Raw genomic sequence first — 26,448 nt, 5'->3', positions numbered from 1 at the left:
GGGAGGGAGGAGCCTCAAAGCCGCGTCCAGCATTCTCACCCACCTTCCCGCCGCTTTTGAAATTTAACCGCCGCTTCCCCAATGCAAAGCCTGAGCCATGAGGTATTCTGGGTAAAATCGGCGGCCGCACACGTCAACCAAACTACGTAGAAGGCGGGGACTCCCCTGTGGTTGGCAAGCATTTCAACCAATAAGAGAGTAATTCAGGGAGGTGGATGGGAGGAAGTTGTTGCTCAACCACTTAAATTAGCGGTAGCGAGAAGCCTGGCGATTGGTGCCTGGATTGTATCGCGTTTCCAAGGGGAAGCTGGAGCGGCGGCGGCGGCGGCGGCGCCGGGGACAGCAGGGGAAGTCCAGTGCGGCTCAGCCCGGTCCGTCCGGGGGTTGGGGACGCGACCATGAGTTTGGCCTTGAGGTCGGTATGGATGGAGCGAGGCGCCGGGGTCTGAACCTAGGCTGTGACCCCGCGGGGACCGAGCGTGCTTGCCGAGGCCGCTCCCTTCAAGGGCCACTACCCCAGAGGGCGGGCCCGGGCTTGGGGCCGGGGCAGAGAGGGTGGGGGCGGGGAGGAAGCTCCGGCGTTGCTCAGTGGCTGGGGCGGCTCGGGGCCCCCGCCCAGCGCTGGGGCTTTGGAGGCAGCTTGGGGCCCATGTATCCCAGCTCTTCGCTTTGCCGCCAGTAGCTGCCTGCCGCAACCTACCCTTGTGTCAGGGCCCTTCCCCTTAGCACGACTCCTGCCCGTTTCGAGGAAGCAAAAAGGCCCGGTGTCCTGCTGGATGCCGAGCGGAGGCGCGAGGCCCTGGGGAGCGTCTGGCACAGAGCATCGCAGCAGCCCCTCGGTGACCTACAGCCCTCCTGCACGCTGACTGTGTCCGTCCCCGCGGTCTACATGTGACGGGAGCCCTCACCGAGCAATAGTCATTAGGATTAGCTAAAGTATTTAGCCGCTCTGGGTGATCCTTCCACAGGCTCAGTGCGGACCCCTTGGACAGATGGGGCTTTAACGCTTTGGTTAATCTGTACTGACTGTTCTTTAGTAAGGGCTGTTGCCATGTGTATGTGCGAGACCCATAAAGTTCAGGGGTTTTTTTGGATCAGTTTTATTTCAGAAATGTCATTGTTAAAACAGACCTTTAGTTTTAAATAATCATAACTTTGCAATAGCTTTCAATAAGTTTGTTTTGCTTGTGAGAGCAGCTAGAGCATCAAAAATAAATAAGATTTCAGAATCTAGTGTTAAGGTATCATCTTTCCTGCTGCATACTATCAGTACAGTAAATAATGGTATACATGTGACCAGAGCTTTGTAAAGCACATATCTGGCCAAATCCTGCTTTCTGTCTGTATAAACTAATACATTGAAAACCAGGTGCATCAATCTTCAGATATACTGACAAGTTTCAGAGTAGCAGCTGTGTTAGTCTGTACCCGCAAAAAGAAAAGGAGTACTTGTCGCAACTTAGAGACTAACCAACTTATCTGTGCATAAGCTTTCGTGAGCTACAGCTCACTTCATCGAAAGCTTATGCTCAAATAAATTGGTTCGTCTCTAAGATGCCACAAGTACTCCTTTTCTTTTTGTCAGATATACTGAGTATGTACTTGGTGCACCTCCAGAATGGGAGGGGAAGGTGGCTCTAGTAATTTATTATTTGCATTTCAGTATTGTACTAAGGCCCTTTTCAGGATCAAATTTCCATTGTGCTAAGCATTAAACAAACACTTGGGTAGACACAGTACTGTCTCCAAAGAGCTTAAAAGGTATCTAATTAATTTAAGATTTTTTTAAAATGTGAACTTCATCCCTACAGCTGAAGAAGTGGGTGAAGTTGGAACAATTTCTCAAGATTCATGGTGGATATTTCATCACTGACAAACTTTAAATCAAGTGTGGATCTAAGAATTACTTTGTGAAAGTTCTATGGCTTGTGATAATACAAGATGTCAGACTAAATGATCACAGTGGTCCCTTTTGGTCTAAGAGTAGAATCTATGAAGGGTGGATCTAAACTACTTTTCCAAGTCCCCATTCTGTAGCTAACTAAGGGTTGTTTTAGCCCTTTCATAAATTACAGAGGCTAGAATACACATAATTTCAATGGCTGGAGTGGTCCCCTACATAAACTCTTCACCAGCTAGTGATAACGAGTGCAAGGTGGGTTCAGCTGGTGCAAGCCTTAGTTTTTCTTTTATACACTTTGTTTGCACTGGTACAGCTACGCCACTGGCTGGTTGCTGATGACTGAGTCCCAAGTATAAATGCTTTGAGTTAGGGACTTCTTGGCATTATACAACAGCACAAACCCAATGGGATTCTGGTGCGTAATGGGCTCCTAGATATTACTGCAATACATGTAATATATATATAATTATAATAGAAGAGGTCTAGCGTTTCGGTGAGAGTATAAGGTCACCATGGAAGAAAGCATGGAGATGTTTGTGTGAGAAGCAAAGAGTTGTCTAGGCTGGTGTTACTGACGAAGTAAATGGGGTGAGGAAAGATGAAGGCAAGCAATTTCTGATAGGGTACTCTGTCATCCATCAGAATTTTCTGCCCTTTTTCCAGGGGATGAAGAGAAGCAATTTATGTAAGAGTATGCAGTAAACAAATACCCAGTAAACACCCATCACAGACAACTGTCCACCTACTCATTCAGTAACAGTCCTCTAGCACAAGGGTTCTCAAACTGGGGGTCAGGACCCCTTAGGGGGCCGTGAGGTTATTACATGGGGAGTCACGAGCTGTCAGCCTCCACCCAAACCCCACTTTGCATCCAGCATTTATAATGGTGTTAAAAATATTAATAAGTGTTCTTAATTTTTAAACGTGGGGGGGGTCACACTCAGAGGCTTGCTATGTGAAAGGGGCAGTAGTACAAAAGTTTGAGAACCACTGCTCTAGCATCATGTCGGTAGCCCTCCTTGAGCAACCACCAGTGCATGCACACGCATGCATCCCAACACCAGCCAGTCCTCACAGCCAACTCCCCCTGCAAAGAAACACCTCACATGCAGCAACAACCTGAGTGAATACTCTCATCTGCAATCCAGCACTCTTACTGCAAGCTAACACCTTTATCCTGAACAAACACCTTCAATGCACATCCATGTCTCCAATAACACCCCAGTGAGTTTGTGTATATACAGAGAATAACAATATCTTATAGCTTGAAGACTGCCAAAGCAAACATCCCCGTGCACAACCTGACATTCCCACTCTAAACAGATACTCTCCAAGCAAATTTCCCTGGGGTCATTCATCAATATCTTCGAACTGCACTCAGTTCCCCTTAGCAAACAATCCTCTATATCTAAACACCTGCACCCCTTATCCTGAATCAACACCTCTTCCCTTTAACAAATATTCTTGTGAATGCACTATACGATAATCACTAGGGATCTATCTACACACTCCCATAATCCTTTATCATCCAAATAGCCTTACTACTCTAGCACACACATCCCCAGCATACAACAACCACTCCTTGCACATGCACCATCTGACCCTTTATGCACATCTTGTGTGCACATGCTTCTCGTTCCATGCTACTGATGCTTCAGCAATAGCCACCAGCCACTGTCATGTTCACAACATCCACGCAGCTCTCACTCCCTACATGCATGCCATACAATGTATTGTATTCATATTTCTCAAGAACTTCATCTTGTCTCACATGCCAAGAGAAAGAGAGATGTACTTGCACAATATTTGCAAATATTTTCTTTAAAAATGTGCAGGGGAGCAGAAAAAGCCTTAATGTGTGAGTTTTAAAGTTTTTTTTTTTAAATAAATCTTTTGTACATGTTGTTTATCTAAAGAGTACTCTATTAGAAATTTGAATTTATAGATACTAACTACTAGCATTCTCACCCCTGGACCTCAGCTTGCTAGTGCAAGGCCTTGTTTACAATAAAATATATTTCCTAAAATTTCCAACCATTGTTACTGGCACCATCATCTCGGCTCTGTATGTGGTAGTGATTTGGGGAGAAGTCATGTAGGCAAAGCGCTGATAGCTGTCTGCACTGCTGTCTAAACTTGTGCTCCCATCATTGCTACCTCTTAGGGAACTGAACAGAAGGTAGCAACAGTGGAAAATATTTAGGAACAATTTTCTAGCATAAGCAGGGCTTGAAGGTTTTTGGCCATTAAGGATAGCTCTAGTGGCCAGAGGTTGTATGCTCTTTGAGCCTACATTTGCAGCCCATCAAAATGTTCCAATCACTTCATTTTTGACCACAGTTAGCAAATAAGCTTTCCTCATGGGCTGCATCATTTCAGTTGCCACTCCATCTCTCCACTTCAGTTCATTTGTGTGTTTCAGGAATCCTTTTATTTCTGTTTTTTCTTTTCTGTGATTTTCATCATATAGTGGCTGTCTCCTGATGTTTGTAGGAGTGTTTGTATGTTCAGAAAAAGGGGTGCTTTTTTTTTTTTGCAAGTTTTTGGAGTTTTTGGTCATGCTTAGAAGCTACCTTAATTTACTTTGAGACTTTGGCCGCCTTGATTTTTTTTTTTCCTAGGATGTCCTCAGCACTGTGTCTAAAGATATCTTTTTGGCATTATTATTTATAGTGCAGTGGGATCTTAGATGCTCCAGCTAAGATAGGGGTCCCGTTGTGCTGGGCACTGTTCAACCGTGTACATAGAGAGAGAGCACTCATCCCTGCTTTGGAGGGAAATGACAGACAAAAGGTGGGAGGAAAAAATGCACACAAAGGTAGAGTGATTTGTTAGAGGCAGGATTTGAATCTGGGTTTTCTGATAGTCAGGCCACTGCCCTATCACCTAGACCAAATGCTGCCTCTATGCTTTGATTTTACATAAGGTACCTTAAAAGTGTTATGATCCTTCAGCAACTTTACTTGAGGTCCCTTAGTACTCTGTTAGCAGCTTTTAGGTGCAGCAGTTAGGTGCATTGTCTTGTTTTCAGCTATTGCTTAACGCCATTTGGGCTTTCTGTTTTGAGGTGTCCGAGTGGTACTGTATCATATAGACGCTGTCAGCTGCTTTTGATGCCATTGACCATGAGATATTGACCAGTTTGTGAACCCTAGCTGGAGGGAGTGGGGATGGAGTCTCTCTGGATAGGCTCCAGTCTTTTCTTGTGAGACATCTCAGCTGATAGTTTTGAGAAATTGCTTGTATTGTAGGGGCACATAAGAATGTCATCCCTTTTTTCACGTGGCTTTGAGACTACAAGGATTGGTGAGTAGCGATGGGCTATGCTGATGAGATCCACCTCTGTGTATCCTTATGCCCTTTCCTTATGCCAGTATAGTGGAACAAATAACCCATTTTCTTCTTGAGGTGAAGCTTTAACAAGACCTAACTGGCTGAAAACAGGAAAGTTTGAAGTAACATTGGAAAGTTGGGGGTTACAACCTGAAGAGTTTAAAGAGCGTTTTTTGTGGGGTTTTTTGGTCTGCATCCTTATTTGAGCGAATGGGCTGCCTTTGGTAATGTATTTGTAGTTCAGGCATCTTAGTTCCTGGCCTTCTCCCAGATATTTAGGAAGTAACTGTGGCTCGTAGTTTTTTTTTTTTTTTTTTTTTTTTTTTTTTTCCACGTTGGCTGCTTTTGTCACCACAAGACTATACTACTGTAATACACTCTACTAGCTATTGAAACCATTACAAAGCTGAAGCTAATGCAGAATGGGTTTGATCTGCATATAGTTTTTCAGCTTGCGCTTATGAAACATGCTCCATTTTCACTATCTGCTTGTTGCCTTTCCAGCAGACTTTAGGATTTTAAAGTTTTAACCTGTAAATTGCTAAATTTATGCATTTCTGTGGAGCATTATTTGCTGTTGTGGAGCATTGTACAAGTGAAGTTTTATGGCACTTTGTTTACTAATGATATTGTAATTTTAATAGCTGTAAGGGCACCCAGAGTGTAGAGTAGGTATCTTTTATAAATCTAAATAAATAAAAGAATTGGTTTGAGATCTTGTTACCTGAGAAACTGCCCCTCCAGCTGTGTGAAAACACATTTATGATCACGTGAGGCACTCCTGGTTTAAATGGGAGGGGCTACTGACAGGGCATTTTCCACGAGGGGTATTCCGATCTGGAGTTCACCGTCCCACTTGGTTTGCCAGATTTATCAGTACTCCAGACACTTAGTGAAACCTTCCTGGTTTATTTCTCTTGGGCATTTGGGGAGGAGTTGAAATGAGGGATTTGGGGTGGTCAGATGTGGAGTGATTATGATTATTATTGTGTTGGTGGGAAAAGTTTTATATGGAACTGTATAGGCAAATCATTAGATATGTGGATTTTGATACTGTGTGTATTTAATTAAAGTTAGCGTGCCTAGAGGTATGTCTTATATACTATATTACAACTCTGTATAAATAAATAATCCTGGCTGTGCCACGGAGTCCCTCTTTGGATTTGGGCAAGTCACCTGAACCTTTCTTCCTCATTTTTCTTCTTGTGCAAAATGGGTAGAATATCTACCTACCTCCCAGATATGTTGTTGTATTGTTTACATTTGTAAAGTGCTTTGAAGATGATAAATCCTATTATCATTATTATTATGAGCTTATTTTCTTTTAACTTGTAGGAATGATCTTGCAGTAGACAAAACCAAAAGGAAGAAAAGAAGAGAATTGACTGAAGAACAGAAGCAAGAAATTAAAGATGCTTTTGAGTTGTTTGACACAGACAAAGATAAAGCAATAGATTATCATGAATTAAAGGTAACTTTTGTTTTTTCACTTAACTTTTGATCGGCTATATTTCTAAAAGAGCTCAGCCCACATTTAGACACGTAAATAAATTGGCCTTATTTTCAGGAGTGTTCAGCATCCAAGAACTCCTGCATTGGTGAAGGAGTGGTTATATTTCAAAAGTGGCAGGGTTTTGAATTGGAGTCCCAAATATTCATGCACAAAACCCACCCGTATGAGTGGTATAGTAACATCTGCATTCTGGGTACCAGGGGTCTGAGCTCCAACCTTTTCACTGACAACTGAAGCACTAAGGGTGGCAGAGTTGAGATTTCCCCCTCAGCAGGGACTGTTGCAGTACAGTTGCAGATCTGGGCTCTCCAGTTTGAGTAGAACAGGAAGTGGGAGAGGCTATTGAAAAGCACCCTGATTTCCATAATCACACAATACATTGAGAGCTTTGGCTGTGTTGTGGAAATCCATTGATTTTGAGGAACTTTTTTACATAAAAGATGAAAATTAAATTTATTAAACTGTGGACTAGGGAACTAGGATTTACTAACTGGTACCTCTTAACAGGGAACCTGTTGACCCATGGGACTCAAATTTGGTGTTTCAAACTTATGTAAGGGTCTTTGGAATCTCTCTCTATTCCCCGTTTTGCTGCAGGCCTCCATCCTGATGGTCATCACTTCAACCAGGAGAGGCTTGGAGTTGCAGCCTCCCAGCCAGTCCCCCTTGCTGGAGATATATAGGGCTGATACATGGAGCTTGGTGCACATCTGTATGAATCAGTATTCTCTTGATACTGCATCATGTTTTCTGGAGGGCAGTGCTTCTCTCATTATGTAACTAGTAAGGCTTCTCTGGGAGGAAATAGCTAGCCTCATACAGTGGCTTTGTGAAGGCAATGCTAGAAGGAAGAAAAGAGGGTTATTTATTTTGTGACTCCTGTTCTATAAATGTCTTACCTCTGTAGAGCCATGCTAACTCCCTCCAACCATTTGTTTCAAAACTCAGCTACTTTAGGTCTTCTGAAGGTGGAGGAGAACTGGGGACTTTTGGGGGAGGGGGGCGGGGAGGACGTTTTTATACCTTTGGCCAGTATAGTTGCATCCCCATCTGTCATTATTATTGTATAAAAGGTTCAGTAGCTGTATGATTAAGTATGTGACTCCTACACTGTGGTTCTGAGGATGAGACAGTTGGAGAATAGAGGCATATAAGACAGAGTAACTCCCTTTCCTGTATAACCTTATCTGCAGTGGAATTTGGATGTATATAGTGGGAATGGATTTGACAAGTGTGATTTAGAGTGAATGCCAAGGTTCTTAATTTAGCTGTAGAAGGGTAACTACAAATGTTCACAGTTGAAATAAAGAACACAGTTCTTCTGTAAAATTTATAGCTTTATGTAACATTTCCCTCTTAAAAGGATTAAGAGTTGTTTTTTGTAAATTAAGGAAAAAATCTGCTTGCCCACTAGAAGTATTTGGCACATCTTATAAAATCTTGGAAAGCATGAAATTTTACATGTCTTGACTTCACTTTGTGGCCTTTTTATAAATGCTGTTCTACTTTTGAGACAACTCTTTGTAACCAAAGATGGTTTATTCATGATTGTATGTATTAAAGTGTTCCTTTCTCCAGTTACCAACATTTTATCTTGGATAATAAGGTACTAACTTAGGTAAAAAGAGAAGCTATCTGATTTATATTTTGAAGGTGGTATATTGTTGTACTTCTGTTTTATTCCAAAAGGTGGCAATGAGAGCCTTGGGTTTTGATGTAAAAAAAGCTGATGTGCTAAAAATACTTAAAGATTATGATAGAGATGCAACAGGCAAAATCACCTTTGAAGATTTTAATGAAGTTGGTATGTATATGATTTTAAGTACATATTGAAAGGTTGTGGGGTTTTTTTTGTCTGCTGCTGCTTGATTGCATACTTTTAGTTCCAAATGAGGTGTGTAGTTGACCAGTCAGTTTGTAACTCTTGTGTTCAGTGCTATCATTGCAGTTGATTCGAGACGGGTGGAAAGAGATCTTAACAGAAGATGTTCAGTTTAATAGACTTTGACCCTAGGTTCCCCCATCTACCAAAAGGAAATGTTAAAAAAACACTTTATTGTGCGGGTGCATACTTTCTCTCTCCCTCCCTCCTCTCTCTGCTATGGTTTTGGGGCTTTTTGCATTTTTCTTAACTTAGCTAAATTGATTCAGGCCTCCCTACTCTTTATACTGTATCTACCTATGAGAAGTGATTTTTCTGGAGGAAGTACTTTTTGTCTGATTGACAGGTGCTGCTTCTGGTGAGATGGAATTTCTCTTTTCTTATGTATATGCTTTCTGTTTTTCCCCTCTTATCCCTTATGTTCAACCAATTTCTATTCTTCTGTCCCTATTCCTGCTTTGAGTGGCCATGAGGCAGCTCAGCTGGACAGAAACACATACAAAGTAGGAAGGTGATACTCTTGTCTGAACTCCTCTCCAAACTTTGAGTCAGTTTCAGCTCTGGTGAAAATGACTTGGCTCTTTCTCCTTTACTGGTATGGGATACTTCATCCAGCTGAACGAACTGGAATGACTGGAGGAATGTGAGATACAGGAATATACAGTACAGTAAAATTACTTGAGCCACATTTTGTTTTCTTTGATCTAAATCAGAAGGGAAGAAATACACTTTAATAATCTTCACTACTATACCACAAGTTGTTTATTAGCTTAAACATAGGAATGAACCACATAAAAACAAAATGAATAAACTATTATATATTTTGTTTTGGTTTATAAAGTCAAGAACCCTCTTTGAAATTTACATGTATTTTGAATCTTCCGTCTTTTAGGATATGTTTCAATTAGCTTTTTGGAGTGCTCTTTGGATAAGTAAATCTAAATTTGGTATGGTCAAAGGACAACTAAGATGATTCAAATAATGTAATGCCTCTATACATACATAATTATTTTAAAGCTAAATCAATAATCTCAAATTTTGCAGCAGAGCCACAATAAATTTGTGAGCTTAGATCTAACTTTTTCCTGTCAAGTTCACAAAACCAGACAGTTCATTCCACCTACAAACAATAGCAAGTTCTAAATGGTTCTGTAAGCCCTAGCAGCGGGGAAGTATTTTTATAATGGCTTGTTGAAAGTTATAAATAGCAAGTCCTGTAATACAAGACTTAGCAGGTACAAAGAGCATGAAGATATTTTCTCTCTTGGTTCCAGAAATGGGTGAAGCAATTACTAGCAAAATATTTTGATGCAACAGATTATTTTGTCTTGCTTTCCTCTGCTATAGGACTGACAAATGGATGTGATAAAAAGAATAATCAAGATTGATTAAGCCTTCCTGTATTAGTGTCTTGCTTTATATAGTAAAAGCCTCTTCAATGCCCTGGGAGGTTGGGGCTTTTTTCGTAGATTACAAAGCCATAAGGGACCATTGTGATCATCTGGTCTGACCTTGTATATAACACAGGACTTCCCTGACTTTATTCCTGTTTGAACTAGAGCATATCTTTTAGAAAAACATCAAATCTTCATTTAAAAATTTCCAGTGATGGAAGTGCCCTAACCTGTGGTAACTTGTTCAAATGGTTAATTACCCTCACTGTTTTATTCTTGTTGCAGTTTGTATCATACCTCTCTTTTAAATACCCATGCTTTTTAGTGCCCAACTGCTTCTCTCTCAGTATCAAGAGGATTCCACAAAATTTAGAAGCAACAGAGTCACATCTATACATCCTATATAGTAGAGCTTTTCCCAGAGCACCAGTTTGAAAGAGACTATGGCTGTGTACACTTAGCCTCCTACAGACTGGTGCTGTGGGAAAGGTCTACGTATCAAAGCACAAATGAGGTAAACTGCTTTTCAATCTCTCTTGTAGTTGGACATGCCACAAACAGATATACAAGGGAAATAGAAGGAAATAAGATAAACAAATAAATGAGGCATAAGCATATTGAATTGAACTGAACTAGAAAAATGCAGGAGTGAAAGTGTAAAATGCTATTAAAAAGTATATGTCCAATGACTCTCCACCTTCAACTTTTATATTTCTATTTATATTGTCTTCCTGAGTTTACAACTCTTCTTCACTCCCTGAATATTTATAAGCATATAAATAAGAAAATCACTGTGGATCATTCTTGTCTATCTAAGCTAGGTATTTATACCATGCTCCTCGTGTTGGTGTCTGAGCATCTTCTTAATATCTGGATTTTTCCTGAACTGTTGATACTTCTAGGTCAGGGGCTTCCTCTAGTCCAGAAGTTCTCAAACTGTGGGTCGGGACCCCAAAGTGGGTCCCAACCCCATTCTCATGGGTTCAGCAAGGCTGACTTAGACATGCTGGGGCACAGGGCTGAAGCCCTTGGCCGTGGGGCTCCAGTCACAGGCCACCCCACCTGGAGCAGTGGGGCTCGGGATTTGCCCCACCAGCACCACCTGGGGCAGTGGGGCTTGGGCGGCTCCAGCATCAGTCCCCGCTTCTGGGGTCATGTAGTAATTTTTATTGTCGGAAGGGGGTCACGGTGCAGTGACGTTTGAAAAGCCCTGCTCTAGTCTATAAAATATGTCCTGAAAATGTAGGTATTGGGAAGTGACAATGATTAGCCACTTTTGCTAGAAAAAGTAGAAAGAGAGGCATATTCAGAGTGGTTCCCTGAAGCATCCTTTCTAAGAATGTACCATGTCAGTTGTTGTCAAATCTGAAGTGCACAATGCTGAAGAGACTTGGCTTAGCTGTCCTCTGAAACTATTGGCTAAGTTTCCTCTTCCAAACTGATCCTTTTTTTTTTTTTTTTTTTTTTTTTTGCTTTGAAATAATGCTGCACTAGCCATGCAGTGCCCCAACTGGTGCCTTTGATTGTAATACAGCAAACATTTAACATCCAAATCAGACATCTTGTCTTCACAGGAGATGGTGTTTGAAGACTGCCTTCCTTTCTGGCCCAATCCTAAAATTTAGTGTTGATGCTAAAACTGAATGGAAGACATGAAACAAAGATGAGTCTGGGGTATTCAACAGATCTTAACTTAGTTTTTGTGCTGTTGCACAGTTCCTGTTATAACTAACTAGAAATACCAATGTTTAAGACTTTAATAGTCAATTAAAAGTGCCTGATTGAAAGCTAAGAGGAATCTGAACAGGTGAAATAACTTTAGAAACCAGAAGCTTAGGAAAAAAGGACTAACTGAACTTAGAAAGTAGAGCTGGGACACTGTGAAATTGCCATATTTGAAATAAATGGCATCTTATTTTCCCTATATTAGTGACAGACTGGATATTGGACCGAGATCCACAAGAAGAGATACTCAAAGCATTCAAATTATTTGATGATGATGACTCAGGTAAAATAAGCTTGAGAAACCTGCGCCGTGTTGCTAGAGAACTAGGTGAAAACATGTCTGATGAAGAACTACGGGCTATGATTGAAGAATTTGATAAAGATGGAGATGGAGAAAGTAAGTATTGAACTGAAGAAAACAAAACTCATCTTGCCTTGTTTTAATTTGTCTTGTTGTTTTTGTCCCAATCTTAACTTAAAATGTGGTTCTGGTCTGAGAAGTGACTGTAAAATGGTCAGTGTTAAATTCTTTGTTTGCCTTTTAATGACTTTCAGAACAAATTTGCTCAATTGACAAAATAAGAGATTGATTAGTATTATTTATTTAATCATTTCTAACTCGGCAAACACATCTTGGGACCTGAAAGTTAATTTGGGTTCTTTCTTGTTTGGATATGATTACTGGTAACTCCAATACAACTAAGGTATATTAGAGTCTAGTTAAGGTACAGTTGAAGCTGAAAGTAATTGAGTCAAACATGGCACTTCATTATGCCATTTCTAGAATTGAACTACACTGCAGTCATTTCCACACAAATCAAGAAATACTTAATTGAATTATTGAATATGGTGAAATTGATAAATCCCAAAGGAAAACCACAAAGGATGTCCCTGAAGAGACCATTCATAGTATTAATTGCTATATCTATTAGCAACTAAGGAGTTAGTGAAGGACTGTTAGTTAACTATCTCAGGCCTAAACAGGCCATATGTGAACATATCACATGGCTACCACTGCTAGGAAACAAGTGATGATGATGATGGTAGGTAGTTTTCATCATCAGTTAGAATGCTTGGTATTCTAATCAGATACTTTCTTTTGGGAATATCTTCATCTTTAAACAGGGTGACTAATAAAAAAAAATCCTTTGAGGTCCTTCAAGTTTAAGTGAATTTGGTATTCAAAAATTGCTACGTTAATAGGGCTGTAGGCTGAAATCCTCAAATTATCCTCAGAATAGGTACAGCACACACAGCTGTAAGTGCAAGCCTCCTTCTTTCTTCCTCTCCCCCTCCCTCCCCCTGCATCTTCACAGTTGACCTCAATGTTCTTTTGAAAAGAGGATTTCTAAGGTTGAGAGAGTAGTTCAGTCTGCAAGCATATTAAGTCCTTGACCTCTTTGCTGACATTGCCAACAAGGGTGTCAGTTGTGATGGTAACTTTTGTTATGTGGACACCTTGTAAGTAGGAATTGAATAGAGACCACCAATTTATTTCACAAAGATTACTGAGTTGCAACTACTTTGGGTCACTGCTGACCTTTCTGAATTCAAAACAATGACCAAGCAGTGAAAGTCTCCATTTCCTATTATCCACAGAACCATACATTCTTCTCATTAGATATTCAAGTACAGGAATGTATGTGGGAGATTGACAGCATAATATTTATCTATGACATTGTTTATCTCTAAGGTTTTATGTTTCTTCCAGTTCTCTAAAGCAAACTGATGCTGTTTCTTGCACTTAAATTTTTATTTTTTAAGAATTAATCTTTATGAATCATTGTTCTGTTTAGCTCCAAACATCTGGGCTGTATAACAAAATCTTTGTCTTCTTTACTGCAACTCTCAAAAAAAAAAAAAAAAAAAAAAAAAAAAGGTATTGTTTTGTGCTAGAACAAAGGTCCACTTACGGCAAGTGCTAGTTTGTCCCCTTTCCCGTCCATTAGCAGAGGCTACCCAAATCTACTGGTTCTGTCCTTGGAGAGCAGAAATGGCAGTTGAAGTGCAGCTCCAGGGCATCATTCTCTCCTCTCTAACAGCTTCTGTGCTGGAGCTTCATGAGATCAGGTTTCTGTGGTATTTTGGGACCATGAGTGGAACAGCATATGAAACCCACGACTTCTAACTACACTAAATCACAACTTAATACTGCTTCAAGCAGCATTCAGTCTCCTGTAGCCTCTCAGTGGCTTCTAGTGCACAAACACGTTTAATAGTAATGTGCTGAGCATAAGCTCCAGCAGAGAAGTAAAGGAGAAAATTCTCCATACGTTTGCCTCTGCATCCGCTTCAGCCCCAGGAAAGGGGTGTGTAACTTTAGCCCCATTGCTCAGGGCTGAAGCCCTTGGGCTTGGGCTTTGGCCCTGGGCCCCAGCAAGTCTAAGCCAGCTGTGGTGACACCATTAAAATGGGGTTGCGACCCCCCCTTTGGGGTCTCAACCCACAGTTTGAGAACCGCTACCCTAGTGACTGAGCTGCACAGACACACTTTGATATCGGGCAATGAGGTAGAAGCTGGTAAGACTGAAAAGAAGGCTAAGTCCTAGCTATTTGATGATCTACTGCAGGGGTGGGGAACCTTTTTTCTATCAGGGGCCATTGACTTAGAGAAAAAAATCAATCGTGGGCCACACACAGCCCCCAGGGGGTGAAAGTGGAGTGCAGAGGCTCAGGGCTTCCCCCTGCAGTGGGGCAAGCCAGCACTTGCGGCTCCAGCCCCGCGGAGTGGCGCGGAGGTCTGGGGCTTCCCCTAGGGTTGCCAACTTTCTAATTGCACAAAACCGAACATCCTTACCCCGTCCACTGCCCTGCCCCTTCCATGAGGTTAGGTTAGGTCCCTTCTCTGAGGCCCCGCCCCGCACTTACTCCAGCCCCACTCCCTCCCTCAGTTGCTCGCTCTCCCCCACCCTCACTCATTTTCACTGGGCTAGGGCAGGGGGTTGGAGTGCGGGAAGGAGTGAGGGCTCCACCTGGGGATGCAGGCTCCAGGGTGGGGCCAGAAATGAGGGGTTCAGGGTGCAGGATAGGGCAGGGGGTTGGGGTATCAGAGGGGGTGCAGGCTCCGCTGGAGGTGTGGGGTGGGGCCGGGGATGAAGCACTTGAGGTTCAGGCTGGGGCCAAGGGGTTTGGAGTGCAGGAGTGGGCTAAGGGCTGGTGTGGGTTCCGGCTAGGGGTGTGGGCTCTGGGGTGGGATGAGGGGTTTAAGGTACAGGAGGGGGCTCTGGGCTGGGGTAGGGTGTTGGGGTGCGTGAGGGCGTGTGGGCTCTGGCAGGGAGTTCCAACCTGGGGCACAGGGTTTGGGGTGCAGAGTCTGGGAGGGTATTTGGGTGCAGGAGGGGGTTCCAACCTGGGGCAGGGAGTTTGGGGTGCTAAGGCGGGTTCCCTGGCTCTGCACTGCTCCTGGAAGCAGCCGCCACGTCTGGCCCCCTTGGTGGAGACGTGGCCAGGCGGCTCTGAGCGTTGCACTGCCTCCCTCTTCTCTCCCCCTCCCCCGGCCAATGTGAGCTGTGGAGTCGGGGGCTGGAACAGCATGCAGAGCTTTCCTGATCACCCCTGCACCTAGGGGCTGGGCATGCTGGCCACTTCTGGGAAGCTGCGCAAAGCCAACCACACTTTTAACGGCCTGGCAACCCTAGCTCCCACCACAGCAGGGCGAGCCAGCGCTCATGGCTCCAGCCCCATATGGGGGCACCAAGGCTCGGGGCTTCCAGCCCATGGCATGGAGACTTGCCGTAGGCCAGATGAAATTAAGTAATGGGCTGGATGCAGTTCCCCAACCCTGATCTAAGGGTCTGCCACCAAAAATCATGACTGATGTACAACCTGTCTAGGCCAGAGGGTGCCAGGCTGGGACTCTGCTGGGGGTCAAGAGTGAAGTACTGGAAAACTGGCTTATTTGAGTCCCACTGTGTGAACACCTCTTGAAAAACAGATTATGCACTTAAAATTGTAATCTAGCTATTACGTGGTGACATACGGCAAAACACAGGTCATGTTTTTTCAGTAACTTTTCACACATTTCAGTGGCTTATGTCCTATGTTGGCAGAGTTGTAGCTTGAGGGGTAAGCATATGGCACAAAAAATATAATGCTGTACCAGTATGGGCTAATTCTTGTTGTCTGAAGGATTCTGTAGATATATTCTGGGTATCGTATTTACAAAATAATAAAAATGCACTAGAACAGCAGTACACTAGTAGCACAATTTGAGACTCAGTTGGTCTTTGACCTGGGCTTTCAGATGTTGAGAGCTCCTGAAGAGGCAGTGTACTTCCCATGTGGGAGAACTTTACATTATTCTGCAGTGACCTTTTGGTCAAATTCAGGATAAACGTTGCTGGGCTGTGAAGGGAGACTAGACCTCCTTGATTGGCAGCCTCAGCCTGATGATTGTTTCAGAAAAGGTTTAACTCAATCACGTGAGTTCTTTTGGAGTTTTGTGAACATGTAGGGGAAAATGTGTCTTAATTTCTTTATAGAACCTTTTAGGGTTGGATAACACAAAATGTTTAAAAAACAAACTTAACATTTGCTATGGTGACTCAGTGCGAAGTGCTTTTGACACATTCAAAGAGATTTAGTTAGTAAATTAAAAGAAACTCATTCTCTAAATATAGTATTAAATGGCTATATTTTCCATGTTTATGTTCAAAACATAGTCTTATCAGTATTCATTGCAAAGTCACAATTAATGCTAGATAGAACCTAATTTTTAGTAAAGATGCGGAAAATCCAAAATCAAGTAATAGAAAAACAGGGTTTTTGCAGTATAAAGGAATATTGTCTTACCCAAGCAAACACCTGTTCTAGGTACTCTGACATCTTGTCTCCTTTGGGACATATCAATGTATTGGCATTTTTATGTTCTAGTTCTGTGCTACTAATTTCAGGTGGCTTACGTAGCAAGCGTTATGTCGCAATAGTAGCCTAAAGCCTATATTTCTCTGCTTTATTTATGACTTCCATTGCCATAATATCAGAGCACCAACTACAATTATTTAAAATTAAAAATAACAATGGATCTTTCTTGCTTCCTGTAAGAGGAATAGCTTGATTAAGTTATAGGGACTGGCGTGCAAGTGGGCGTATTGTATATCTGTATGTACTGAAAAATTAGAGAGAAAGCTAAGCAGAAATCAGCTAAATAAGCCCCTTTTCTGTTTGAATCTGTTTTAATGAAGATGAAGGCCTGATCTACTCTACAGAGTTGGGTCAGTGCAAGACAGCTTACGTTGACCTAACTTAATAAGCGCCTACACTAAAATGTTGCTCCTGCCAGTGTAACTCACCCGCTATGCCAACCTAACTCCACCACCGCAAGAGGCATAACACTTTGGTCGACGTAGTTGGGTCGACACAGTGTCAGTGTAGATACTGTGTTATTTATGTTGACTTTAGTGGCATCCAGGAGATGTGCCACAATGCTCTATGGTGACCACTCTGGTCGTCATTTTGAACTCTGCTGCCTGGTGGCCAGGTATACAGGTGTACACCTGTCCCCTCTAAAGTCCTGTGAATTTTTGAAATACCATTTCCTGTTTGCTCGGGGTGGAGAGCTCACTTAGCGACTGCCTAGCTGACCATGCTGGAGACATGATCCTGCCTGGAATACACAGGAGTGGTGGATCTCCTGGATCTGTGGGGAGAAGAGGCTGTGCAGGCACAGCTCTGATCCAGCTGTAGAAACATTGATATCTACAAACAGATTGCTCAGGGATTGTGGGGGCTAGGGCTACAAGAGGGGCTCGCAGCAGTGCAGTGTGAAACACAAGAAGCTGCGGCAGGCATACCAGAAGGCAAAGGAGTCTTAACAGTCACTTTGGTGCAGAGCTGCAGACATGCCGCTTTTACAAAGAGCTGCAATCCCCAGACCCCACAACCATCTCCAAGAGCCCCATGGATACTTTGGAGGAGCTGGAGTTACAGGTCCCTGGAGTGAACAGTGAGGAGGAGGAATATGGGAGACAAGCGATCTGGGGATCCAGTGGTTCAGCGAGCCAGGATCTGGGGATCCAGTGGTTCAGCGAGCCAGGATCTGGGGATCCAGTGGTTCAGCGAGCCAGGATCTGGGGATCCAGTGGTTCAGCGAGCCAGGATCTGGGGATCCAGTGGTTCAGCGAGCCAGGATCTGGTTTTTTTTTTTTGTTTTGTTTTTTTTTTTTTACTCTAAAGCAGTCGAGCGAGTCCCTGCAGTCCAGCATAGGCAAGCCTGATGCAGGGGAAGGAACCACTGATAAGTATGCAGTTTGCTTTGATATTGCAGTGATATATCCATTTACTTTTTTAAATCATGCTAGAAGAGAGTTAAATATCCAATAGAGGTAGAGTTGCTATTGGCTTCTCATTCCCATGTACAGTTAGGCAGAGGGAGCCCTGCAGAACAGTTTATGTGCACCGGGATGTCCGGTGAATCTTCCATAGAGATCTAGAGGAAACTTTCCTGAAAGTCGTCTGCAATCCTCTGCTGCAGGTTTCTGGGGAGGGCTGCCTTATTTCTTCTGCCACGGTAGGACACTCTCCCATGCCACTCAGCAGTTACTTCAGCAGGCACTGTTGCAACACACACGGTAACAACATATGGCCCCAGTCTGTGGCTGGAAGTGTGCAAGAACTGTTCCCTTTCAGCCTCTGTTACCCTCCAGAGTGAGAGATCTCTGCTGAAATCAACACTGCCTGTGGAAAATGGTGCCTGTATTCTGTTCAACTGCCCTATTTGCATGGCTGTGAGCTACCTCCCCCTTATTGTCCAAACTCCACACGCATCCCATCCCCAGTCTGTAGTCACCAGGGCTGGGACTCCTGCCGTGCTTTGTGAATCCCCAGAAGCAGTGAGAATGTAGTGCTTGCAACTTGTGTGGATTGAAGGTAGTGAGTTCATTATATGAAGTTTCCATTTATTTTGTGAATATATTCACAATAGAACCTCTGCACGTTGCTGCTGGAAATGTGGCCTTGAGAGTCTCTCCATGCATGCCAGCAGAGTAACTCAGCCGGATAAGGAGAAGGAAGAGGACGTAGGATGGCATGTTCCAAAAGTGCCTGCAAACCTCTGGTGTTTCAGATACTCGGCACAGGTCTTGAAGGATCGCCTTGGCGGACAGAGTGGACAAGGATATTACTACACACACACAGCACTCATTACAAGGTTCATATTGGGGTACAGAAAACAATGGCAGATCACGCTACAGCAACACGCATTACTGTGGCCCACTATTGAAATGGTCTTTCAAAGCCTCCCTGAGTGATATAGCTCCCTGTTGAGCTCTTCTTATAGCTGACAGCCTTTCTACCTTCACCCCACTGGAAACTTTTCCTTCTTTGCTTCACAGATATTTTGAAGCACACAGCAGGCAGCTATAACCATTGGGATATTTTTTTCACTGAGGTCTAATCTCGTGAGTAGACTGTGCCAGTAGCCTTTCAAATGGCCAAAGGCACATTCAGCTGAGCCTGTAATTGAAGTGCTCCTTGCTACTGTCGAGGTGGTCGGTTTATGGCTTCATGGGCCACGGGAGAAAGGGGTAGACTGGGTTTCTAAGGATCAGCATGGTAATCCTCTGGTCTGGAAAGAAAAGTCCCTGCTTGCAGCTTTCTGAACAGGCCCGTATTCTTAAAGATGCAAGTGTCATGTGCCTTCCCTGACCATCCCACACGGATGTCAGTAAAACGTCACCAGTGATCTACCACCGCTTGCAGTACCATGGAAAAGTAGCCCTTTATGTTGATGTACTCTGGCACCAGACCACATTGCCACAAAATAGGGATATGCATGCCATCTATTGCCCCACTGCAGTTCTGGAACCCCATTGCTGCAGAACCATCCATTATGTCCTGCACATTGCTCAGAGTCACAGTCCTTCACAGTAGGACGCAGTTAATGGCCCTGCATGCTTGCATCACAGCAATCCCTACTGTGGAGTTCCCAACTCCAAATTGATTGCTACTGATCATTCAGGAATCTGGCATTGCAAGTTTCCATGCAGTGATTGCCACTCACTTCTCCACTGTCAGTGCAGCTCTTATTTTGGTGTCACTTTGCTGGAGAGGTGGGGCAAGCTCTGCACACAAATGTAGGAATGTGGCCTTGTGCATCATCCTATACCTGCAGAACACTGCAATCTCACCAATCAGTGCTTGTATCTCAGGCCCAGAACTGGCATCCCACCATCTGCAGCTGCTCTGTGAATGCCAACAACAACCTTGAATTGTTTCTTTTTATGTCCCATAGCAAGCTAACCTCTAAAGAATCATCATGGTCCCTGCAGGTCCTCTGGCTCTGCAACTACTGCAGGATCAGGTGCCCTGTGCTCACTACTCTCATCACAATAGTGCAGAGCTGTGCAGGATCCATGCTTTTCACACAGAGTGGATGTGCGGGTTTGTGGGACTTTTTGAAAAGAGGCATGGAACATTATGGGATGCAGATAAAATTATGGGATGGAGAAAAGGGCATCATGAGACATTGAAACCATGTTCCCCATTACCCCTGTGCAACTCATTTACCTCTGAGACATTGCTCACCCTTACCAAAACACCCTGTGTTCGGAGATAGCAAGTTTTACAATGGGATAGCTAGCTATGGTGCACAGCTCTCTGCGTCGATGCAGGCGCTGGTAGTGAGGACATGCACCACTGACAAAAGGAGCATAGTGTGGACACGCAAATGTGATTTAATTACTGAGGTGGCTGTACATTGTTGTAACTTAAGTTAACTTAATTTTGTAGTGTATACTTGCCTGTAGCTCCTTCAACCTGGTTCCAAATGATGGGCACTATTAAAGGCATACAAGTAGACTTTCTCCTTCACAATAGTGGATGGAAGATGCAATTAAATTTCTATGACAGATGGTGAATAAAGCTTTCTGAACATAGTTACTGATGCTGTCCCTATGTTTTTGTACAATGCTTAGCACAGTGGGGTCTAATCCTGATTGGAACCAATATGGTCTGACAGAAAACAAATAAGTAATACTACTGTCTCTGACATTACCACCTTTCATCTTCTAATTCTTAATGTTTATGCTAGACATCTGAAGTACATGCAGATTATTCTGTTATATATTAGGAATGTGGGCAGAATTTGCAGGCCACTTTGGTAACTTGCTAGGTGTGTAGGGCTACACCCAATGTCTTTTTCTGAGAACAAAATTGATCGATTAAAGTCAAATTCTGATCCCTGAATGTACATTCCATGTGACTTGGTAAAAAGCCACTGTGGATCCGAAAACTAACTATGTAAAGAAGGGGTGTGCAAACTACAGCCCACAAGCCAAATCTGGCCCGCGAGCCGCACCATGCGGTTTGGCCCCGCTCCAGCTGGGGCACTGGGTCGGGGGCCGCACCACACGGCTCGGCCCTCCTCCAGCTAGGACGCTGTGTGCCGGAGCGGGACCGAGCCACATGGTGCGGCCAGGGCTCTGGGTTGGGGGCTGCCCCACGCCGGCCGGAGCACTGGGTCGGGGGCCACACCACGCGGCTCCCGGAATCCGCAGCATGCCCCCGCTCCGGCTCCTACACACTCCAGTGGGAGCTGCAGGGGGGTGCCTGCAGAATGGGCAGTGTTCAGAGCTGCCTGGCTGCGCCTCTGCCTAGGAGCTGGGTAAGGGACATGCCATTGCTTCCAGGAGCCGCTTGAGGTAAGCACCACTTGGAGCCTGCATTCCCTGAGCCTCTCCACACACCCCAACCGCCTGCCCCAGCCCTGATTCCCCTCCTGCTCTCCAAACCCCTCGCTCCCAGCCCGGAGCACCCTCCGGCACCCCCAACCTCTCATCCCCAACCCCACCCCAGAGCCTGCACCCCTTTCCACAGCCCTGATCCCCCTCCTGTCCGCCGAACCCTTCGGTCCCAACCCAGAGCATCCTTGTACACCCCAAACTCCTCGTGCACCCCAACCCCAATTTTGTGAGCGTTCATGGCCCACCATACAATTTCTATTCCCCATTGTGGCCCTCAGGCCAAAAAGTTTGTCCACCCCAATGTAAAGCAATAACATGTATGCAGGTACGATATGTCTCTCTTATCCCAATGCTTACCTAGAGAAGTGAAAAAGGCATTAATACAGTTTCTAAGTAATTTTTTCGTGCAGTTTACTTACTTTAATTTGTGGCAGCATCTCCCTTCTCTCTCTCCCCTCCCCCCAATATTAAAAATGTAACTTATAAATTTCTTAGTCAGTTTGTAATTTCAGCAGGACAAAATACTGTGTGCCATGATGCACATTGATACTTGTTTATCATATGTCTACTAGTAAAAGTGAAGCATATCCATATTTTAAAAACATGTATCCATGTTTTACTACTAAAAATTTAATACATTACTACATAGCTTGGAAAATAAGCTTCTGTGCTTGCATGCATTACACAGCAGCTGATTTTTACATGATATACATCAAGTATTGAACTGTAACTGACTATATGTTGATGTTATCGAGACCAAGTGGATTGGCATGCATCCTCTCTTTTGGTTTCTTAAACCTGTCTTTTTGCTTTTCACTATGTCCTTCAGCCTCCACCTTTTCTAGAAACCAACAAACTTTATCTTGTACTCATTTATACCCTATATATTGTATACATCTACTCCAGTAATGTATTCCATATGTCTTTATCTTTTAATATTAAATGTTCTGGTCTGTGTTGCCTATTTATTCCTAGTTTCTAATTGGTGGGATTATCCTTTAGTACTTGAACACTTAATCAGCATATAAATTTTTTTGTAACCTTAATCCTAGTTATAATTTTGACCAGTCTCTGTTCAGTCATCATTTACTACTACATTCTAAGACAAAACTACATTAAAATGGATTTAATGTGGAGAGTAAATATCAGTAAGTTAAGGGTGGGAGGGAATAACAGGGTTTAAAAGAAATCCAAACACTTTGATCTGTGGAAATGCACAGTTAGGTCATCCATTCAACCTTAACTCTGTCCTGTAGCATGTGATTATGAGTAAGACATTTCAATGTTTTGCTCACAGATTATATTAAAGTGATTGTTAAAGACTTATTGATATTTTTCCCTTTATCTTGTCATGACAGGTTAGAACGAAGATCTTTTGGGTGCTTTAACTATATGAATATCCACTGCTTAACACGTTTGGCTTTCATTTACATGTAAATTTAACTCTGGAGTTTGCAGTGCTTAGTTGGGGATATTAAGTACAACATCTCTGTAACTTTCACTCTTAAGGTAATGACATGAACTCTTAACTTAAATTGTTTTTTCCTTTTTGGTCTTGGAATTTTCTTGGTTTTGAAAACTTCCAAATAGAACAAGTTTTGCATAAAAACTAAGCAAGAAACCCAGAAAGAATGCTTCCATGCAATATTTATTAGATTTGAATATATGTAATATCAGCCTTTAACAATTTGTGTGCAGATTAGCTTCAGTGGAAGTATAGTGATTGGTGGAGTTACCTCTGATGTCAAAATGGCTCTTCAAGAATTACTTCAGCTCTAGGCCTGAACCTTTATGTAGCACAGGGATTCTCAAACTGTGGGTCACGACCCCATTTTAATGGGGTCTCCACGGTTGGTATTGGCCCTGGGCCCCAGCAAGTCTCAAGCCCAAGCCCCACCGCCCAGGGCTAAGGTTACATGCCCCCTGCCCAGGGCAGAAGCCCTTGGACTTCAGCTTTGGCCCCTCCCTCCCTACCTACCCAGGGCAATGCGGCTCAGTCTTCGGTCCCCCACTCCTGGGGTCGTGTAGTAATTTTTGTTGTCAGAGGGGGTCACGGTGCAATGAAGTTTGAGAACTGATGTAGCCTATAGAACCATAATGATTGGATACAACAATCAGTAATAACTTCACTTTGTTACAGCCTAATTTCTTCAAATTTAGCTTGTGTATAAGATTTCAATTAATTTTAACCATATGGAAAGTTTGAAACATGGTTGTTTTGACGTTTCACTCCATGTTCTTTATGAAAGTATGCTTCTAATGTGGATATGGCATAACAGATATACTTTATGCAAGATGGGTCTTGTAAGATATCATTGAAAGGTTATTATTTACTAAATGTGATTATCCAATTTGTATGCATGTATCATTTCTGTATCTAAAATTAGGAATATGGACTATAACAATTACAACTGGGGGTGTATTGGGAAGACACCCACCAGATGACGGGCCATCAGATTTGATGGGCCATCAGGAAGGAACAACAAGACCATGAAGATACTAAACTCTCTCCCTCCTGGGAGGAATCCCGGATGTAACTGTGACACTACTAGGTCAGGTGGTCTTGTCACCTGATACTAAATGTTATCTGGCACTTCTTGTAACTTTCCACTGAAAGGGAAGGGGAGTCAAGTTTGGGAAACAAAGGATTCCCACCTTATGTCTTATTTAAGGGTGGAGAGGGAGGCAAACAGGACTCCTCCTCTCCGTGTCCTGTCTGCCCAAGAAGAAAGACTGCTAAAGACACCTGAAGGGAAGGCAAGGAGATTGCAGGGGAGGGAGGGGAGTCCAGACTGAGACAGGAGTCCAGTCTGAAAAGAAATATAACTGGAACTCTAAATCACAAAAACTTTGTAACTTGCCTAAAATAATATTTAGGGTAAGAAATTGTGTTTTTAACCTGCTTCTTAAGTATATTGAACTTAGCTTTTGTATTATTTGCTCAGTAATCTGCTTTGTTCTTTTATATTCACTTAAAATTAACTTTTTATAGTTAATGAAATTATTTCTTGTCTATAATATAAACCCATTTGTACAATTCACAATGGGCGTGGGGGTGGTTGGTGGTAAGAGGCTGTGCATACCTTCCTCCACATTTAAGGGAGGAGGCAGATTTCATAATATACCTTTGGGTCTGAACTCCAAGGAAGGTGGACACCTGAGTTCTGGGGTCAAATCCCTTCAGCTGATCCTTCCCAGAACTGATATTCATGTCTGTTTCATTCTGCAGTTGGGTGTGGCCCTGCCTCTGTGTGTGTTGGAGGAGGCTTAATAGCTTGGCTTAGCAAGACAGGTAAAAAGGGTGCCCAGGCTAGCATAACAGGCAGGCTCAGTGGTATCTCAGCACATCAGGTGGTGCTTAGTAGGCAGGATAGTGTGCACAGCTTATTGCCCTGAAATACTGGTGGTGATTTTAAGTGGGGTGACTAGAGAACAGACAAAGTGGTTACTGGTTTGTTATTTTCAGGAAGGGAAGTAGAGGCAGAAAAGCAGCAAAATGACTAAAGTGAAGTTACCAAATGTTGGCGCTCTACGGATTGGAAGTAGAAGAAAGCAAAAAAAAATGCATAAGAGATGGAAATTGATGAGCAAAGAACTGCACATCAGAGAGCCCTGGAAATGAGGCAGCTAGAGGCAGATTTCATAATATAACTTTGCATCTGCACTCCAAGGGAGGTGGATACCTCAGTGCTAGGGCAAGTCCCTTAAGCTGAGCCTTCCCAGAACTGATCTCAGTGTCTGTTTCGTACTGCAATTGTGTGTGGCCCTGCCTGTGTGTGTGCTGGAGGAGGCTTAATAGCTTGGCTCAGCAAGACAGGTAAAAAGGGTGCTCAGGCTGGCATAGCAGGCAGGCTCAGCAGTATCTCAGCACATCAGGTGATGTCCTAAGGGGGGCAACCCGTCACTTGTTGTTGTTGTTGTTCCATTATTAAAATGATTCGGGGCAAAGGAAACACTGTAACAGAAGCTAAATTTCTTAAGGCTCCAGTTTAATTTTAACTCAAACTAATTAACAAATTTACTTGTAAATTCATTGTAAGTACTATAATTTTGGGGAAGATATATATGAAAAATACGCTAACAAAGCAGTTGAATCCCTGTTTTAAATGCAAACTGAAATTCAGCCATAACCATGGAGAGACACTAACACACCCACAATGAAAGATTTTTTCCGGTGATGAAATGTTGAATACATTTAACATTTCCTTATAACTTCTCTGTTTCTGTATAAGAGTGATCAGAACTGTGCACAATATTCCAAACTGGACTTTTACAGTCTCTCTTTAATAGTTTCTTTTAAAATTACTTTTTATAATAGGTAAATAGAACTATTGCTATGGCAAGATAATATTGGTGTGCACTGAGCTTCTGGCTTCAGTGACTTCTTTAGTAATGCCTAAATACTGAACTTTTGGCTTATGTTTTTAAAAATTGTGAAAACAGTGTTGTGAATACATTTTGTTTAATGAAGAGTCTTAGCTTGTTATAAATTGGAAGCAAAAAATCCAGACCTGCGTTTATTAACTTCAATGTGCATTGGATCAGTGTCTAAGAATACAAAAGGGGAAGCTTTAAAATAAAATGTTCAACATGTACATAAAATATTCTCCTGTCATTATTATAGACCTCTACTGTGTTTGTCTAATTACCTTCTGTCTCTCTTACCACAGTCAACCAGGAGGAGTTCATTGCTATTATGACCGGAGATGTTTAAAGTTACAAGAAAATGAACTCAACAACAAAAGGAGGATTATTGGCTGTTAACATTTTAATTGCCATCTTATGGTTCTGTTTATTTCTGTAGCTGGACCCATGCAAAAAAATTATTTTCCTCAAAGGACCAAAATAAACATGTTTTATGTACTGATACTTCAGTAATTTGTAACATTAATTTTTAGAGTAAGCAGTGTTAAGTTTCTAAAATGTTTGAGTATTCATTTGTAAAATAGCTTTGTATGAGATTTCTAAATTAAATCATATTCTAAAAATCTTTTGAAGTTTACTTTAACAGTAGCTGT

The 26,448-nt window shown here is 42.8% G+C and overlaps 1 protein-coding gene across 2 annotated transcripts; it reads left to right on the top strand.

The window, feature by feature from the left end:
• Positions 1-245: 245 nt before the first annotated feature.
• On the top strand, positions 246-26,448 carry CETN3 (centrin 3). 2 transcript variants are annotated; one of them, XR_012158952.1, is made up of 6 exons: positions 246-415; positions 6,572-6,707; positions 8,439-8,553; positions 11,956-12,147; positions 22,789-22,939; positions 26,101-26,448. XR_012158952.1 is itself a non-coding variant. In XM_073344455.1 (5 exons), the coding sequence occupies exons 1-5, from the start codon at positions 399-401 to the stop codon at positions 26,142-26,144; spliced, it is 504 nt and encodes a 167-aa protein (XP_073200556.1). In that variant the 5' UTR covers positions 249-398; the 3' UTR covers positions 26,145-26,448. The 2 variants fall into 2 exon arrangements, 1 of the variants encoding a protein (XP_073200556.1); XM_073344455.1 differs by lacking the exon at positions 22,789-22,939 and having other exon boundaries at positions 249-415.

This window comes from Lepidochelys kempii, chromosome 5 (assembly GCF_965140265.1).
Source record: "Lepidochelys kempii isolate rLepKem1 chromosome 5, rLepKem1.hap2, whole genome shotgun sequence".
Lineage (NCBI taxonomy): Eukaryota > Metazoa > Chordata > Testudines > Cheloniidae > Lepidochelys > Lepidochelys kempii.
Note: the sequence above shows the minus strand (reverse complement) of the source record. Positions and strands in the feature narration are given on the sequence as shown.